The sequence below is a fragment of the Orbicella franksi genome, chromosome 6 (genome assembly GCF_964199315.1).
Source record: "Orbicella franksi chromosome 6, jaOrbFran1.1, whole genome shotgun sequence".
Classification (NCBI taxonomy): Eukaryota; Metazoa; Cnidaria; class Anthozoa; order Scleractinia; family Merulinidae; genus Orbicella; species Orbicella franksi.
Window position 1 is genome coordinate 7,339,156 of NC_138150.1, and position 17,739 is coordinate 7,356,894.

The 17,739-nt window shown below is 38.7% G+C and overlaps 2 protein-coding genes across 29 annotated transcripts in view; both read left to right on the plus strand.

Moving 5' to 3' along the window:
* LOC145491447 (uncharacterized) overlaps positions 1-17,739 on the plus strand; it is a 178,866-nt gene that overhangs the window by 126,486 nt on the left and 34,641 nt on the right. For 12 of the 28 annotated variants that reach the window (XM_081470640.1, XM_081470645.1, XM_081470648.1 and 9 more), the window contains 6 exons: positions 95-148; positions 413-466; positions 1,011-1,061; positions 1,607-1,657; positions 1,925-1,975; positions 2,243-2,293. In XM_081470640.1, coding sequence (XP_081326766.1) covers positions 95-148; positions 413-466; positions 1,011-1,061; positions 1,607-1,657; positions 1,925-1,975; positions 2,243-2,293 — 312 coding nt within the window. Of the gene's footprint in view, positions 1-94; positions 149-412; positions 467-1,010; positions 1,062-1,606; positions 1,658-1,924; positions 1,976-2,242; positions 2,294-2,573; positions 2,626-3,330; positions 5,059-17,739 lie in introns of those variants that run through there. The other 16 variants (XM_081470649.1, XM_081470657.1, XM_081470654.1 and 13 more) reach the window with 15 other exon arrangements.
* On the plus strand, positions 5,687-7,660 carry LOC145491471 (rhodopsin-like). The gene has a single exon (XM_081470713.1). It carries the CDS (start codon positions 5,775-5,777, stop codon positions 6,678-6,680), a length of 906 nt encoding a protein of 301 aa, XP_081326839.1. The 5' UTR covers positions 5,687-5,774; the 3' UTR covers positions 6,681-7,660.

The window sequence follows — 17,739 nt, forward strand, 5'->3', positions numbered from 1 at the left end:
TCTTAACTCTCTTTATACAACTTGACTTCAAACTATTATTCATAGGACGGAATGACATCTTTCCTCTGTTAAAGGCTCTTTGTTATTGTTTTAGCAGGATGCCGGCCAACACACCACAGGTCGAAAAGAGCCCAGGAAATAGGAGACGGTATGCAGTTAGTGTAGATTTTTTAGGGGCATTTGCACACTTTTTTTAACCGCTCTTCGTATCGGCTACACGTATTTGTTTCGAGTTTTGATTGATTGACTAGATTACCTGTGTTGTATGTGATCTGTATGAGTAATTTCTTTGGTTTTGGACACTCAATTAAAAACCACTCTTAACTCTCTTTATACAACTTGACTTAAAACTATTATTCATAGGACGGAATGACATCTTTCCTCTGTTAAAGGCTCTTTGTTATTGTTTTAGCAGGATGCCGGCCAACACACCACAGGTCGAAAAGAGACCAGGAAATAGGAGACGGTATGCTGTTAGTGTAGATTTTTTGGGGGCATTTTATCCAATCAAGTTTCAAGCTTAAGCCTATTGTTCACTCAGTTTTTTATTAAATTTTATATTTCTTGGTTCTCTCTTGTTGACTACTTGAAACATGCAAAATGGATTTCCATAGTCTGTTACATGCTCTCTGGGAGAAAGCTAAAATATTAAACTCACGTCTTAGCGAAATTGCAGATAGTAATCACGTGACTCGTTTAGACGAATCGCTTGCGAACGAAAATATTTGCTGGATTGTAACGACAGTTATTGGCATTTCCTTTGCTTGGACTCATTTACACACTTATTTTTACCGCTCTTCGCATCGGCTTCATGTACTTTTTTTAAGTTTTGATTGGTTAACTAGATTGCCTGTGTTCTTTGTGATGTGTGGAAGTGATTTCTTTGGTTTTGGACAATCAATTGAAAACTTCTCTTAACTCTCTTTATACAACTTGACTTAAAACTATTATTTATAGGATGGAATGACAACTTTCCTCTGTTAAAGGCTTTTTGTTATTATTTTTAACAGGAGTCCAGCCAACACACCACAGGTCGAAAAGAGCCCAGGAAATAGCAGACGGTATGCAGTTAGTGTATATTTTTTAGGGGCAATTTATCCAATCAAGTTTCAAGCTCAAGCCTATTGTTCACTTCAGTTTTTTATTAAATTTTATATTTCTTTGTTCTTTCTTGTCGACTACTTAAAGCATGCAAACTGGATTTCCATGGTCTGTTACATGCTCTCTAGGAGAAAGCTAAAATATTAAACTCAAGTCTTAGCGAAATTGCAGATAGTAATCACATGAGTCGTTTAGACGAATCGCACGCGAACGAAAATATTTGCTGGATTACAACGACAGTTATTGGCATTTCCTTTGGTTTGACTCATTTACACACTTAGTTTTATCGCTCTTCGCTTCGGCTTCATGTATTTTTTTCAAGTTTTGATTGGTTGACTAGACTGCCTGTGTTCTTTGTGATGTGTGGGAGTGATTTCTTTGGTTTTGGACACTCAATTGAAAACCGCTCTTAACTCTCTTTATACAACTTGACTTCAAACTATTATTCATAGGATACAATGACAACTTTCCTCTGTTAAAGGCTCTTTGTTATTATTTTTAACAGGAGTCCAGCCAACACACCACAGGTCGAAAAGACCCCAGGAAATAGCAGACGGTATGCTGTTAGTGTAGATTTTTTAGGGGCATTTGCACACTTTTTTCAACCGCTCTTCGTATCGGCTACATGTATTTGTTCGAGTTTTGATTGGTTGACTAGATTGCCTGTGTTCTTTGTGATCTGTGTGAGTGATTTCTTTGGTTTTGGACACTCAATTAAAAACCACTCTTAACTCTCTTTATACAACTTGACTTCAAACTATTATTTATAGGACGGAATGACATCTTTCCTCTGTTAAAGGCTCTTTGTTATTATTTTTAACAGGATGCCGACCAACACACCACAGGTCGAAAAGACCCCAGGAAATAGCAGACGGTATGCAGTTAGTGTAGATTTTTTAGGGGCATTTGCACACTTTTTTCAACCGCTCTTCGTATCGGCTACATGTATTTGTTCGAGTTTTGATTGGTTGACTAGATTGCCTGTGTTCTTTGTGATCTGTGTGAGTGATTTCTTTGGTTTTGGACACTCAATTAAAAACCACTCTTAACTCTCTTTATACAACTTGACTTCAAACTATTATTTATAGGACGGAATGACATCTTTCCTCTGTTAAAGGCTCTTTGTTATTATTTTTAACAGGATGCCGACCAACACACCACAGGTCGAAAAGAGCCCAGGAAATAGGAGACGGTATGCAGTTAGTGTAGATTTTTTAGGGGCATTTGCAGACTTTTGTTTCCTGCTTTTCGCATTCGGCTACACGTATTTGTTTCGAGTTTTGATTGGTTGACTAGATTGCATGTGTTCTTTGTGATCTGTGTGACTGATTATATTAATTTGGTTTTGGACACTCAATTGAAAACCTCTCTGAACTCTCTTTATATAACTTGACTTAAAACTATTATTCATAGGATGGAATGACAACCTCTTTTTTTTTTTGTTAAAGGCTCTTTGTTATTATTTTTAACAGGATGCCGGGCCAACACGCCACAGATAAAAAAGAACTCAGGAAATGAGAGACGGTATTCTGTTAGTGTAGGTTTTTTAGGGGCATTTTATCCAATCAAGTTTCAAGCCCAAGCCTATTGTTCACTCGATTTTTTTTTTTTATATTTTATATTTCTTGGTTCTTTCTTTTTGGCTACTTAGTGCATTTAAACTGGATTTTCATGGTCTGTTACATGCTTTCTAGCAGAAAGCTAAAATATTAAACTCACGTTTTAGTGAAATTGCGGATAGTAAACTCACGTGTTAGGGAAATTGCGGATAGTAAAGTCTATGCCCCTATCCACACCCTGTCATGGGTATGATGTCTTTTTTTAACTTGATGAACTATTTTAAAATGACTTCTTGAATGCGTCAGGAAACGTGGATACTACCAGAATACCAAACGTAGGCCATGCTTAAAACATAACCCTTCCTCGTTCCCAGGACTTGGGGACTGTTAGCGAGATTGAACATCACCATTGAGGGTAAACGTTTTGATCTTTGTTGCTTGTGCTCAGGTAGTTAACTCATGTATGCTAAAGGTCTTTTTGAGTGATGTTCTTTAAAAATGCCCTTTATTTTGATAATTTGGATAAAAATTCCACAGGCCTGTTTTAGTACCTTCCTCTCCCCCACCCCAGCCCTTGTTTTCTTTTTTTTATTAAATAGTTTTGTTAGCTAGTACTATTTTCATGATTGCCTCTTGTGCTAGTGTCTTCAATGTGCGTATCTTTTTTCAGATGCGTGCTTGTGTAGTGATGTCTAAATGACGCCGCTGCTTGACCTTTACGACTCTGCACAACCTTTGCATGCTACGTCCGTCCATGCTACGAAAGGCTCTTTGCGGTTACAGCAGGACAGGCAGTTTGCTGTCATGTCACGAGCGAGTCGTGCACACGAACTGCGTTTCTTGTTATAAGAAAAAGTACAATTATAATGTAACGCCTTTAGGACCCCAGCAAACTTCACCCTACCCTTCGTGGACCATGTCAGGAAGACGCTGGACCAGGCTCAAAACAAGAACTAGAGTAACACACAAATAGACGCCATTTTGTTATGGCTGTGTTCTGTTGTATCATGAGGAATTTGCAAAGACAACATGGCTTCCTGACGAGGGCTTCCGTATTACTGAACATGACAACGAAAAACACTAAAATCTATTTGGTTACACTTTAACAGAACACTTTAAATATGAGCACAACTGTAGAATAAATCACCGCCTACTAAGTGAATTTAAAATAACTTCAGTAACTAGAAAACCAACGGGAACGCAACTTTCTGGAAGTAACCTTTGTTTTCTTGGAAAATTTTCAAGTAATTGCATCTAGTAGATCTAAGGAATTTCTTTCTCGCGTCCATGAACTGACTTTTTGAGCCAAACCGTGCTAAGTTTGACGATGCTAAATTCAGTGGCATGTTAATATTTAGTAGCAAGAGCAATTAGTATCTTAGTTAGTTAGTATCTTACTATCTTATTATCTTAGTATCTTATTAGTATCTTAGTATCTTATCTTAATTAGCATCTTAGTCTGAAAAGCCCCGTGGGGACGAGCCAATATAGTATGTATGTATGCATGCATGCATGTATGCATGTATGCATGTATGCATGTATGCATGTATGCATGTATGCATGTATGCATGTATGTATGTATGTATGTAGTTAAATTAGAGTAGTGTTCAGGGCTATCTTTGTAAATAGTGGATGCGGCCCAATTCAGTGTTCAGTTTACCTTGAGCGGCATCTTAAGTTAATTGTTTATACTCGGAGAAAAGTTGGCATGCTTTTTGACTTCCTAACGAAGATAAGATTTTTTTCTGCGAGAGGTAGCAGTAAAGAGAGATTCATATTTTTTTAAAAAAATTAATTCGTATACTATAATATGTCGTAAACTTTTTTCTCTCTGTCAAGAGAGGTTTTGTGTAAGTATTCAAATTACTGCAGTGTACATATCATGAGGATATCAGTATAAAGCTTTTTTAAACATGTTCAAAAGCCAGGATGCGTTACTGTCAGAAACCGTCAACTGAATATGTAAGGAATACTAAGATTACATAGTGATAGTACGAGGCTCAAAAGACTCTTAAAAGTGTCAAATAGTTGCTTGTAAACTAAACGTTTCGGGCTTGACCCTTCTTCAGTAGGTGGAGTGATCGAGCCACGCCATACAAAAAACTACGCGTACGCATGCACGGAAAGCGCGCGCACGAAGTACAAAGTAAAAAAGGCGTGCTGCGACAAATGAAAACCATTGTTTTAGCGCGCATATGTGTAATAAGTTCAAAGAATTTATTATAAAAACATTCGTGTTTTGTTGTTGTTGTTGTCCAGATGGCCTGGGTTCGTTGATGGCCCACTAGATTCCAAATGTAACGTTATTGGTAGTTCTGCGATTTTATATGAAGACTCTTTTAAGTTTTATCTTGCTTCTTTATTATCGAAGAGATTCGGCTGAATTTTAGGTATATTTGCTGTAATAAATATTAACACGAAAGACTTGTCAAGTTTTTTTTTTTTCTGTTGTCCATCTTGACCTGCTGTTCCTTTGTTCTGGAGACAATTTGTTCTCTGAGTGGGATATGTCTTTCATTTCCAAAAGCGATGTGATCAACACGGTCTTTATCATCCTTAACGTATGAGAACATTGGAGAGACAAAAGAAATTATTATTTAGCTCATTGTATCGATGTTGTGCCAAATTCTTACAACCATTACATAAGACAGGTATGGATATCGAGAAAAAGAATTCATATTTTGATCTTGGCGATAAGTAAGTTAGGAAATGTTACTTTACTGCATCATGTGATCAATCAGCGGTTTACCCAAGGAATAGCGAAATGTTGATGGTTTAAATTTTCTAGTTTATCCGGTAAGTGACCACTTAAAGGGACACAGTCAGCTTTGGGACCGCGCTGACCTAGACAATAGTTTTTTCACTACGAAAAAATTTCACGTCGACCTGAAATCAAAGTACATCGAGAAATCCGCTTCAATCTTCGCAGCGTTTTGCTTGATTTTCAGTCGTTTACTGAAAAACCTGTTTTTGAGTGCGCGTTTGCTCATCCTATGATGTTATTTTTAACACATTTGGTTAAAAAACAGTTTGGATCGCGTCTCTTTAATATGCAAATTAGCTATGAAATGATATCTAATGCGCATGTGCGCCAGCTGATTGTGTCCCTTTAACATGATCCGACCTAACTACGGATGTCAATTGGGTAACATTTCACCCTACAGTCCTTTTGGGGCGATAAAGTTTGTATTCAAAGATCACGCATGGCAGTTCACAGGAAACACCCAAATGATGGTCGCCATTCATTACAACCAAAGGCTTAACACAATCACCAACAAGCTAATCGAGAATCTGGCCTTCACAGGCATGTTCATAGTATCTCTTCACATGCCCTTCTGGCTTATCAGTCTCCGCTATGGACGCTGGGTATTTGGCCATGCCCTTTACCAGTTGGTAGGTTTATCGCAGTTGATATTCGGCATCTCGTCGCTGTTCACCATGACAGGAATCGCCTTCAACCGCTACTTTAACATAGTAAGGCGAAACCTGTACCTGAAATATCTCTCCACTAAGAAGACCACTTACTTCATGATCCTCTTTGCATGGGTGGGTCCCACAATCGCAACCACACCACAGCTCTACGGCTGGGGCAAGATCGCCTACCATGATCTCTTTTCTGACTGCACTTGCGTATGGAACCTACCCGACGTCTCTTTCATCGTAACACTTTGCGTAATGACCATTTTCCTCGCGGCTGCCATAATAACGTGGTGTTACTATACTATTTACAAAACGGTCAAGGCCAGTGCGCAGAGGATGCTGGGACATGCTGCCAAGAACAGCGTGCGAAGTAATGCGTCTACCAAAACAAGCGAAAAAACAGAGACAAAAGTCCTCAAGACCTCGTTTGTGGTCGTGTGTGTTTACATGACGTGTTGGACGCCTCTCTCTGTCATGGGTTTCATCCAAGTGTTCGGAGGAGAGAGTCCACGCGGGGCCCACCTATTTGCTTACTACTTCGTATTCTGCAGCAGCCTCACCAACCCCTTCATATACGGTATCATGAACCCGCAGTTCTAGCAAACCTTCAGAAAGATGCTTCGAATACGAGTCAACGATGTGTAACCTGTCTCCAGCCGTGTAAACGACAACGGGACGAGAAGCAGCGCGTTGGATGGCCACCCGATTGAAGATATACCAAGCATATCCATACAGACGGTTCCAGTTTTTCGAATCCAAAACCAAGTTGAGACGACCTCGAGCCACAATGCCACTAACAAAACCGACGCGTTAGTGAATAGTTTGCCTGAAGATGAAGATAACTCTAACGCACCTTCAAAGCCCTTGATATTGAAACGGGGCCAAGCTTGGAAATGATGAATAAACCGGTCCATATATAGGCTAAATTTTTGGGTTTATTGGAATACTTTACTTTATTTAATCTCTTACATCAATTTTGATACTTTTTTTATTTCTTTTAGTAACAAGCTTTAAAAAAGTGTCGAGGAGTCTGTGACGAGCAGAAATGCATGAATCAATAGACCCCCTTCAATGGCCATTATAGTATCTTAATGTTGAATGCTTGTTTCACATCTACTTAGCATCTGACAACTTATGGAACCGAGATTATTCTTACCTGCCATCCTTTTCTTCTGCTCGCCCACCTTCACTAGCAAGGTATCAACTCATTCTTCGGGTTCTTCGCTCTCCATCATTCACATCGCGATATTGCTAGAAGTTTCTGAAAAGGCGCGCTTTTCCCGCTGTTTTTCATGTCTCGCAGGTTGTTAGAACCAGGTGGTGAGCAAATCAATTATTTCCCAAAGCCAAAGACAAATCACGATATTTAGCGATAACCGACTTCAATAATTGATTATCATTTGATTACCACGTTTATTTTTTCATGCTTTAATCACGCTCTGACAGCTCAGCGAAGCGATCTGCCATTTTTCACACAATTATGCATTGGGAGACTATTATTTCTGAGCAGTTATTTACAGGTCAGGTGGTGAGCGCTCGGCCGATGAAAAGAAAGAAATGAATCGACTGATAATTGTTCTTTCATGCAGAAAATGTTACTAAGCTAAATTTATTGAGATCTTGTAATTTCACCGGCCTAGCTAATTGTTTATTTCTGCTGGAATAACCCCAATGTTACAACAAGCAAAGTGAATCATTAACTGGCTACACACCTAAGTTCTGACTGCCACATATGCTATAGTTGGATCACTATATTATACTTGAGCATAAACACTTACAAAAATCGTAAAGAAGGCTTTATTATCTTACCATTGAACCTAGTGTATTGTATTTAGGAAAACGTCATTTTATGTCTGCATGTCTAAAGCAGACGCGAAAGTGCGTTTTTGGAAGAATTTGGAAATCCTCTTCAAAGTATGGCTCTTTCCATTCAACCAAACATTGCGGAGCTGCAAATGGTACGGTATAATTTCCTGGGAAAGTTTCCTAATAATCGAACAATTTTAGAAAGAATCAGCAGTTTCCTCTATGGAACTGCCGACGTTAAAAATTTACAATGCCTTTGAATGAGACTGAACAGAAATGACTTGGGGTGGTTCGCATTATTTGAAAAAGAAACAGTCAATAAAAATATCAATCTTCATAGTATTTACAGTATGGTAGCGTCAAGATGCTTTTGTGCGCTGCAAAAATCTAGTTGGACAAAAGGACGACATTTCACAGTCCTTGTTCATACATGACTCAACTGTAAGCAACTGAAAAACATTGTTTCCTTGCAATACCCTGAAGGACAATTTCCTACCCGGCTTCTCTTTTGATCATCTAGATTCCTGGAGTAAGATTTTCACTAATTCAACTAGACGCTGTTTTCCTTTCCGACAATTTCCAGTGGATTATCTCTTTCCAAACATAGTTACGGCATACACAGACCGAAAAAGATTTTAACAAAGAAAATTTCAGCGGGAGTAAGATTTTGACCGGAAGTGGTATTCATGTGTTTCTTTCTGGAGGGTTTCACTGAAAGTTCTCCCCGTAAGCCAGTTTCGAACTTCTTGAAGCTTTTAAGGTGCTGTGATCGAACTGAGAACGCTGAACCTGCGATACCGTCGGAAAGGAAGCCAGAATTAAATTACGAAAAGAACCTTAGTCCAAGAATCTAGACTATCAAATAATGTCTCCAGACCCATCCTTTCCTCGTATTGAGGCCCCGAAGGCTAAGAAGTACAAGCGGCTCAGAGGATGACAACGTTGTTTTCTCAGGCAATCCCATTAGGACTTGGGAGAGAAACATGGCGCCTCCAGTTCAATTTTTGTTGTCCTGGTTCTATGTTTACTTAGCGGAGACTGAAGGGGCCGTGAACTACACAGGTCTCTGCTTAGATTGCGAGAAAGCTCTCTCGGGAGTTAGAGAGTGGACGGCTATGCGCCCAATATCCAAACTGGCATTTCCCAACACGCCTTTCGTGACTAACGCCTTCAAGGATTTGTCTTCCTCTAGAAGATGTATGTCACAGATGCAGGCATGACGTATAATAAAAGAACTAAAAGATAAGAAACAACACCGCCTGTAAAATACAATAAAATACAAACATAAAACAATGCTATTCATTTGAATCCTGTTCTCAGAGTAAAGATACAGGGATTGAAGATAAAAGGACAGTGAAAACCAACTACAACAAAACAGTTCCTCATTTTTAATAAAACAAAATACATATATGTTAAGGAACTAAACCAAAATATTTCTATTTTCGGTCCTATTGTACTTTCTGGAAAAATTCAGGTGAAAAACAGTGTTTCTAGAGACCAAACTCATATTTTCTATGTTTTAATCTGTTACTTGTCTTGTGTCCATGTCCATTGACTTTTCAGAGCGTTTCTTATAGCTACACTTTAAACGTGTGTGAATATCAGTAACACAGCCGTAGATCTTAATGCTAACTTCTTAATTATACCGAGCTGTGCCTCTCACCGTGAAAACGTGCAAGATTCTTGGCCTTTAAATTGGTCTATTTTAAACTTTATTCTATTAGACTACCATGCACGAAAAACAACCCCAATATCCAAACTCTCTATGGCGATTGATTTGTCTTCAGTGTCAACTTCAAGTCGATAAATGGCTTAGTGTATAACCAGTTGCGAACTTGGTATAATTGATGCTCTTAGGCTGAATTTATGATTTAAAAGATTCTTTCTCTTGAACTCTCATCATATTAAGCTAATCTTCAGAAACGTTTGAGGATTGTTCTTGCTACAAGAATGACTATATATGTCAATAGTTTATTTTCTGATTTGACGACCTCGACATGACTGTTCCTAGCAGTATACTGATACAGGAATTATGTCACATATGAACCAGATCCATGGACCAGCTCGCCACAACGTCTGACCGTTGTGCGTATAAAAGTCATGGGTTCTACTTTTGTCGCAGACTCAGAATTTTATTCTTTTTGGTTCCATGTTTGCAACAAGTTTAAAAAAAACATACATTAAACCTACCCCGCATTTAGGTAGCGATCGACCTTCAACTTGTTGGTGCGTAAACGTTCTGTGGCCAAAAGATCAAGTATTAATTCTCTACTCCGTAAGAAGGTCGCTCTTTCTTCCAGGTAGATATCTAATTATTTTCTTAGGATGTACCCACAAGCATGATCTTCCTTGTCTTTATCTCTCAGCTTCTTTCGTGTTGTTTTTCACACTTTTAAAAGCTGTTGATCGTGTTCTTGCCAAAAGGATACATTGAATTCTTGAAATCCAATGTACGTAAGACTGGTTTTAATCAAGCCTTCTCAAATAGCTGGTCTGACAGTTAATGATCCCTGGTGAAACACTCCACTTTTCAATTTGTCAGTGTATTCCACAGTTAAGTGCGTCTGAATTGAAAAGAACTAAGTGATAAAAGTGAATGTTTTGGGGAGATGCAGCAAGCAGCACAAGAATAATAAAAAATGAGTTATATTTAGACGTTACAAGTTTGATCGCTAAGCATATTTTGGCTAAATGCTAGCGACAGCTTCAGTTTTACGTAAGAAAGATAAAAAACAATATCGTGCAACTTTGCGTGTTTGACCGACAATTTCTATAAATTTAGCTTACCTGACTTACAGTTTGGTCGGTGTCCAAAACTGGAATATCCACTGAAGAAAACTCGCGACTTATTCAGTAAAGAGAACGATCATCCCGCGAGTCAGAGTGTATATTATTCATGAAAATACTAAAACGAGAACGTAAGTTGCGTAAAAAAGGGCAGAATTTACTGTACCTTCTTGGATAGTAGCCATAACGAGCCAATCTTATTGCTATCTATCTCAAACTGATTCGGGAAGTAACTGCAAAATTTCACTACGACTGATTTGCTGTAAATGTTCTATGATTCTGGGACGAACCTTTGCTTCCTAAACGTAACAATGGCAAGCACGTGCCTTATAAGACAAAGTGCGTGCCTGCACGCGCAGCCTTTGTCACGCAATCTTGGTAACTATTTGCAAATCCCCCCTAGATCTAAAAAAGACTTACACTTGAAGTTTATATTTCACATTAACCGGCATCCCACCACGCTGCTCTAAGTTTCTTGAAGCTTGGGTTTGTTTTTCTATGGATAGACCGGTTTTCAATTGAACATCGTAAAATTACCAAAACCAAAGTAATTTTTGTGGCTAATCACAAGAGACAGAGATAATCCAATGAAACAATCAAATATCAAACCAATCACCCGAGGTTGACTTTGGATAACAAGGTGGCGTGACTTTCTTTGAATGTCGAAAGCAGTTCACATTTCCTTTGGTTTTGCTTTGCCACTTTGCGCATGTGCACAGCCCAAGTGCCTTGACGCGCATTTTCATCCTCTTCGAAAACATTAGTCTGTTTCAGTCTCTCGGTCAGTGGGGACTATTGAAAAAGCGAGAGAGAAACGTGTGGGCCTTGGTCTTCCGCTCGGATTTTCGATCCTCCCCACTGACAGAGAGCCTGGAACAGACTACAAAAACATCCATACAACGCCTATGGTTACATCTGTTGAAGAACTAGATACCACGTCTAAAGTAACTTGTGAGGGATTACCTTGGGAATAAGGCCCTTATTGGATCAACTCTCTTACTCTTCATTCTCTCTTGTATATAAATAGATTAAGAACTAGGTTAGTAAGGATGATGATTAATCCACGGGTCAGAAGTCTTAAGCTATCCTATTCCGGTCTGGGACAGGTGTAAGCTAATAGCCCGTTCAGGTAACATTGACTGGAGGTGTCATGGTGTTACATGCATACAGCCGGAGAGGCTCCACACGCAATTTCATCTCCATGTAAACAATCACGCAACACCCATGGTTATATCCATGGAAGAACTAAATAGCAAAATTGGGAAAAAGGCCCTTGCTGGTCTAACTCTTTTACACTTCAACCTCTCTTATGCACTTTTTCTGTGAAATAGCTTGGTTAGGATGATGATTAATCCACAGTTCAGAAGTCCATTCCAGATTGTATCGGCTGGACTGCGCTAAGTCTTCTGGGACATTCTTGAGCTTGATTTATTATGGGGTGCCATTTCCGCCAAAATTATTGTTTTATTATTATTAGGCACAATGTTTTATTATTAGGCACCAGTTAATTATTATTAGGCACAATGTTTTATTATTAGGCACCAGTTTATTATTATTAGGCACAATGTTTTATTATTAGGCACCAGTTTATTATTGTTTGGAATTATTTTTTATTATTAGTCACCTTGTTGCATTATTAGGCATTGATTTTCATTATTATGATTTAAAAAATGATTGACAGGCCTAGCACGACTCCCACTGTTTCGTGATAAACGGTCTTTGACCTTTAGAGTTTAGCTCTAACAAGTATGTCTTTCAGAGATTTTCCTCTCCTGTAGGAGATGAAAGGTGGGTCTCTGTATATTTCTCTAAGCAGAGGTTGATCTTGGATTAAATGCCATTTGCTCATTAAAATGCTTTTAAGATTGGGCACTGATGGATTATATTGTGTGACAAAAGGCAATAATCTCTTTTGCAATTTTGGTTTCTGTTGTAGTGCCGACTTCCTGTTTTTAAATTCGATTTCTGCGAGGACTTTGTTGACCAGTTTCTCTGGATAGCCTCGAACACGCAAATTTGATCTGAAATTTTTGATCTTTTCTTCAAAACTTGCTTTTGAAGAGTTTGTTCTCAGAAGCCTAAGTGCTTCACCTTTTATAAAACCTTTTTTCACACCTGGAGCGTGACAGGAAGAGAAATGCGTGTATTGAAATTTCTCAGTCGGCTTGAAGTGTGTGCAGATATCAAAGATTGAATCTTTGTTAAATCTCTCGCCTTTGAAGACAGTAGTGTCTAGGAAATTTATTTCCTTCTCTGATATTTCAGCCGTGAATTTAATGGTAGGATGGTGCCTGTTTGCTTCTGAAATAAACTGATCTATTTCCTCTCTGTTTGTGTTCCACAACGAGAACACGTCATCTATGTATCTCTTCCACTCAATGGGTTTTATCTTGCTTTTACCGATAATTTTAGATTCTACTGCGGACATAAAAATGTTCGCGAAAGCAACTGCCATTTTTGTCCCCATTGCGGTACCATGGGTTTGGAGATAGTTCCTTCCGTTGAAATGGAGGGAGTTCTCCTGAAGTATAAGTCTAAGCATGTTGCGGAGTGAATTTGTAGGAATGGGAGTGTTGTTCTTATAGAAGTCTTCGTATGCTATGCATACAGTGTTTATCCCTTCCTCTTGGGGGATATTGGTGTACAGGCTGGTAACATCCATTGAAACTAGAATCGTATTTTGTTGGACTTTTGTCCTTTCTATAAAGTTAATGAAATCTGTGGTATCTTTGAGGTACGATTTTTGCGCTTTGGCAATAGGCTGGAGGATGTGGTCTATAAATGATGATATACGTTCTGTCGGACCTTCACAGCCCGAAATTATTGGTCTTCCAGTAAGAGTCGGTTTGTGAATCTTTGTTAGTGTGTAAAACACTGGTATGCGCGGTGGGTTAGGTGCTTGAGAAAGCCATTCTTTGGTCTTTGCGTCTATGTGATTTCCTAAATGGAGTTCATTAATTAAATCTTTGACCTTTTGTGAGGTCTCCTTCACCATTGGTGTTTCTAGGGGCATGTAGTTCTTTCTATCATCAAGTTGAGTTTGGCCCTCTGTTATCTTATCTTGTTTGTTCATAATGACCGTTGTGGATCCTTTGTCTGCCTTTTTGATAACTATTTCTGTGTTAGATTTCAAATCTTTCAGTGCTATACGTTCTTGGTAAGGCAGGTTATTTCGTGGCTTAGTAATAAGCTACGAACAACACTTGCTCTTTCCTCATTCTGCTGTAAAAGTGATCGTGCGCTACTCAACAAATTAAACAACTCTTCAGGTATTCTTGTCACTGAATCAAGGAGATTCACATGTTTTTGAATTTCTTCAAGCTCCTCCACTAAGTCACTGTCATGAGACACACCAACACAAGCAACAATCTCTTGTAATCGGGAGGTAACTTCATGCCTTAAGTCGGAAATAGTGTTAGTTGCCATCGTTTTATACTTCGAGGATAAATTGCTTCTACATACTCAGCTACATTTTGCTTTTTCTGGGCCTACAAAGTCAAGATGTCTATCCCTTGATCATTCGCAATGTCTGCCATGCTGTTCTCATGTGTAAAACCGCTGACTACTTGGAGATAGTAAGGTACGAAAATAATACGAAACAGTGCCTAATAATAAAGATGAAATAATAATAGAAAATAATGCCAAACAATAATAAAATAGTGCCTAATAATAAGAGATTGTGCCTAATAATAAAACATTGTGCCTAATAATAATAAACTGGTGCCTAATAATAAAACATTGTGCCTAATAATAATTAACTGGTGCCTAATAATAAAACATTGTGCCTAATAATAATTAACTGGTGCCTAATAATAAAACATTGTGCCTAATAATAATAAAACAATAATTTTGGCGGAAATGGCACCCCATAATTTATGCTTAGGTTGCGACTTTGAGGTGTGGCGGTACATCTCGGAAGACACCATTTTCCTTTCTAAAGGAGTGAAATTCATGAGCAATCAAGTTATTTTGCTACGTGGTTAGTTTATAAACATTCATTTGCACATTTCCTGGCAGTACGGTTGTATTTCTTTAGTTTATAACGACTCACTGATCTATGTAAAACGCTAAGAGCACTTCCGCTTTCGAAATATAAATTGCTTTGCTTTCAATTCATTCTTTGTAAGAAACTTTTACCATTTATAAACGTTCTTGTCATCTTCACAGGTTGCAGACCGTGGGATTTCTATTCAAGATTTGATGTTTCTTCGATTAATTCTTATTTCAGGTAAGCATGTTAGGAAAAATATGGATTAGGGTCCAGTGAAACCCAGGGTATCTGAGTGAAACCCAGCGATCGAATGATGTCAATGATCTGTATTTGTGTCGTTATAATTAAACCGAGTACTATTCTGTGTCTTCATAGTACGTAATTTTGTTGAAGTCGTGTTTCCCATCAGGGCCCCCATTGGGGCTCCCATCGGCTGTGTAGATCTGGAAATCATCTGTACAGTCAGTCTAGACTGGTGTAGCGGAGGGTCTGGGAGGGGAAGGGAGACTAACGAAACAGGATTGCCATCTCTTTAATTTTTTTTTAACAACTTTTAAGCTTCGATGTTTAGCAATTTGGCAAGATTTCCGTATAACCCCATACATTTATTATGCATACAGTTCTTTGTTTAACTAAACAATAGAGTAAACAATAGTGCTCCTTTGAGACTTATTTGAGTGCCGCATACTTTTAGACTTAGATTTTTTTTTCCAGTTTTCTATCTAAAATACGCAAAAATGGAACGATTTCTTTGAGACTTAGTTTTAGGTCTAAATTACGGACATCAGATGCGAAATATCATAATTTGGGCCACATTTACCGTATTTTTAAACTGAACGCAGGCTTAAAACTGCTTAAAATAATAGCGATTTAGACCTGTTCGCTAGTTTAAAAAAGCTTTAAAATATTGCTTTAGGCCTAAGCAAAACCGGCTGCTTGAGGTTAGCGATAATCTGTTGAGCGGGTTAGCCACTATTATATTAATTTTGTAAATGTAAACAAAGTGAAATAAAAATTATAGCTTACCTGTCGCGTCTCTCGGCATTTTTTTCCCCTTGATTTCCTTCCTCAAGTTCAGACCCATGCGATGAAGCTGTGTATTTTGTTTCTTTCCCCCATGAAGTGGCGATCAGATCACAAACAGTGCATACAGTGTTACAAGGAACAATTTACGCATCTTTGCGCACTTCGTACAAGTCGGCGATATGCTTGATAATGTTTCCAAAAGAATCATCTCCATAGTGCTTACGCCATATCCATTCCTGTAGGTAGCTTTCAAAGAGATCTTTGGATGTTCCTGTACGAGGCATACTTCGTTTGACTCCCCGCCATGTATTTTCAATGCGCTGGGTGTGCGCACCTGTGTCTGGGTCTACGAAGTTTAGGTTGTGGTTAACTGTGAGATGACTATAGCCCTCATCTTTTAGGCAATCGTAAGCTTTCCACATGTCGCTCATCACATGTGTCCCCGGCAATATGTGGGCGCGTATGATGGGTAAGAGTGTGTCTTTATCCCTTTGCGCTACCGGAACAAGAAAGCAGGCCTTGGTCTCGCGGCAGATGCCGCCAAAGACCCACTGTCCTTCGATGTAGTGACCGCGGTTGTACTTCGTTTTGCCAAACTTGGACTCGTCAATCTCCACAGTCTTACCTGGTCCACCTATTTGCCCTGCATGATGATTCATGATTCTGTTGGCACAAACCTCTCGGCAATAGTTATACCAATCTATCACCGTTTCTGTTGACGTGGTTTCGTCATCTAGTGAGGTCTCGTGCACTGCTTGAGTAATAGTAAATTTGTGCGCCCAAGCGTACGTTAGGGCTAATACTTTTTCAATGGACAGCCTGCTTCCAGAAAACCATGAGTTCTGGCGCATTGATGCCATGCCATTGCATTTTCTTCTCGAACACCGCCATTCGAACCCATCTCGCGATGAAGCTCGCCGTGTCCACGTCAATGTATTGCTACAATTTTCCCATGGACACATAACTGACGACGCAAGCAGGTTGTGTTCCTTGCACCACTGTATGCACTGATCGTGATCTGCCAAAATTTTGCACAATTTAAAAAAGTTTAGAGTAGACATTCTTATAAAAAACGGTGAACTGTAAATGACAAGAGAGTAGAGGCAACAGGGAGAAAGAAATAAATCATCCCCTTTATATTCACCAGGGAGCTAGTGATAAAAACATGCGATGCGTGTTTTCGTGCAGCGTGAAACATGCTTTAAACAGAGGAATAATTCAATTGTAATGTAAATTTTTGGCAATGTGAACGAGTGAAGTAAAATAAAAATGATTTTTCGAGTGCAAATTCTCAACTGAACCTCGTAGTGTAGTGGTGTGGAAGAGAGACTGGTAAGCGAGAGGTATGCGAAAGGTAAGTGGTTCGAGACCTGCAGGGGTACAAGGTAAAAAAAGGAAAAAAAATGCGCAAGGAGCCTGGAGAATATGGAGAAGAAGAAGAGAGAAGAATGGAGCTAGGGGAAGAAGAGAATCAGTGAAAAGACAGCGCGCAAAAGCGCGCAATGAAATCCTCTTTTATTCATACAGTAAGTAGTAATTATCAATGTATATATTCAATACCCTCGGGAATTCCTATTGTCTTCAAAAACAATAGAGCGCATACATAATTAATAATTCTGCATGCATAATAAATGTATGGGGTTATACGGAAATCTTTCCAGCAATTTTATTATTATTGCAGTGCTTGTTAATTAAAGATTGAGAAATCAAAACAGTATATATTTCAATTAGTCAACTGGTACTATACATGAATATAGACTATGTTGTGATGACATTTATCATTAATAAGAGGAATTAATGATGCATAAGAATTTCATGTCATTTTTTTGCAATAACCAAAAAACAGTATTGCAGATTGCCAGTAAAAGAAAATTCGACTTTGTAAAACTGTGTGAAAGAACCTGAATTCAAATTTAGATAAATTGTAATGTTTAGAGAGAAAGCCACATCAGCCCCAGCAGGTCCTCTATTCTGATCAAACTGGAATTTGGAGTGTTGGAGGGAGGTAAACTGGGGTACCTGGAGAAAAACCCTCAGAGCAAGGCAAGA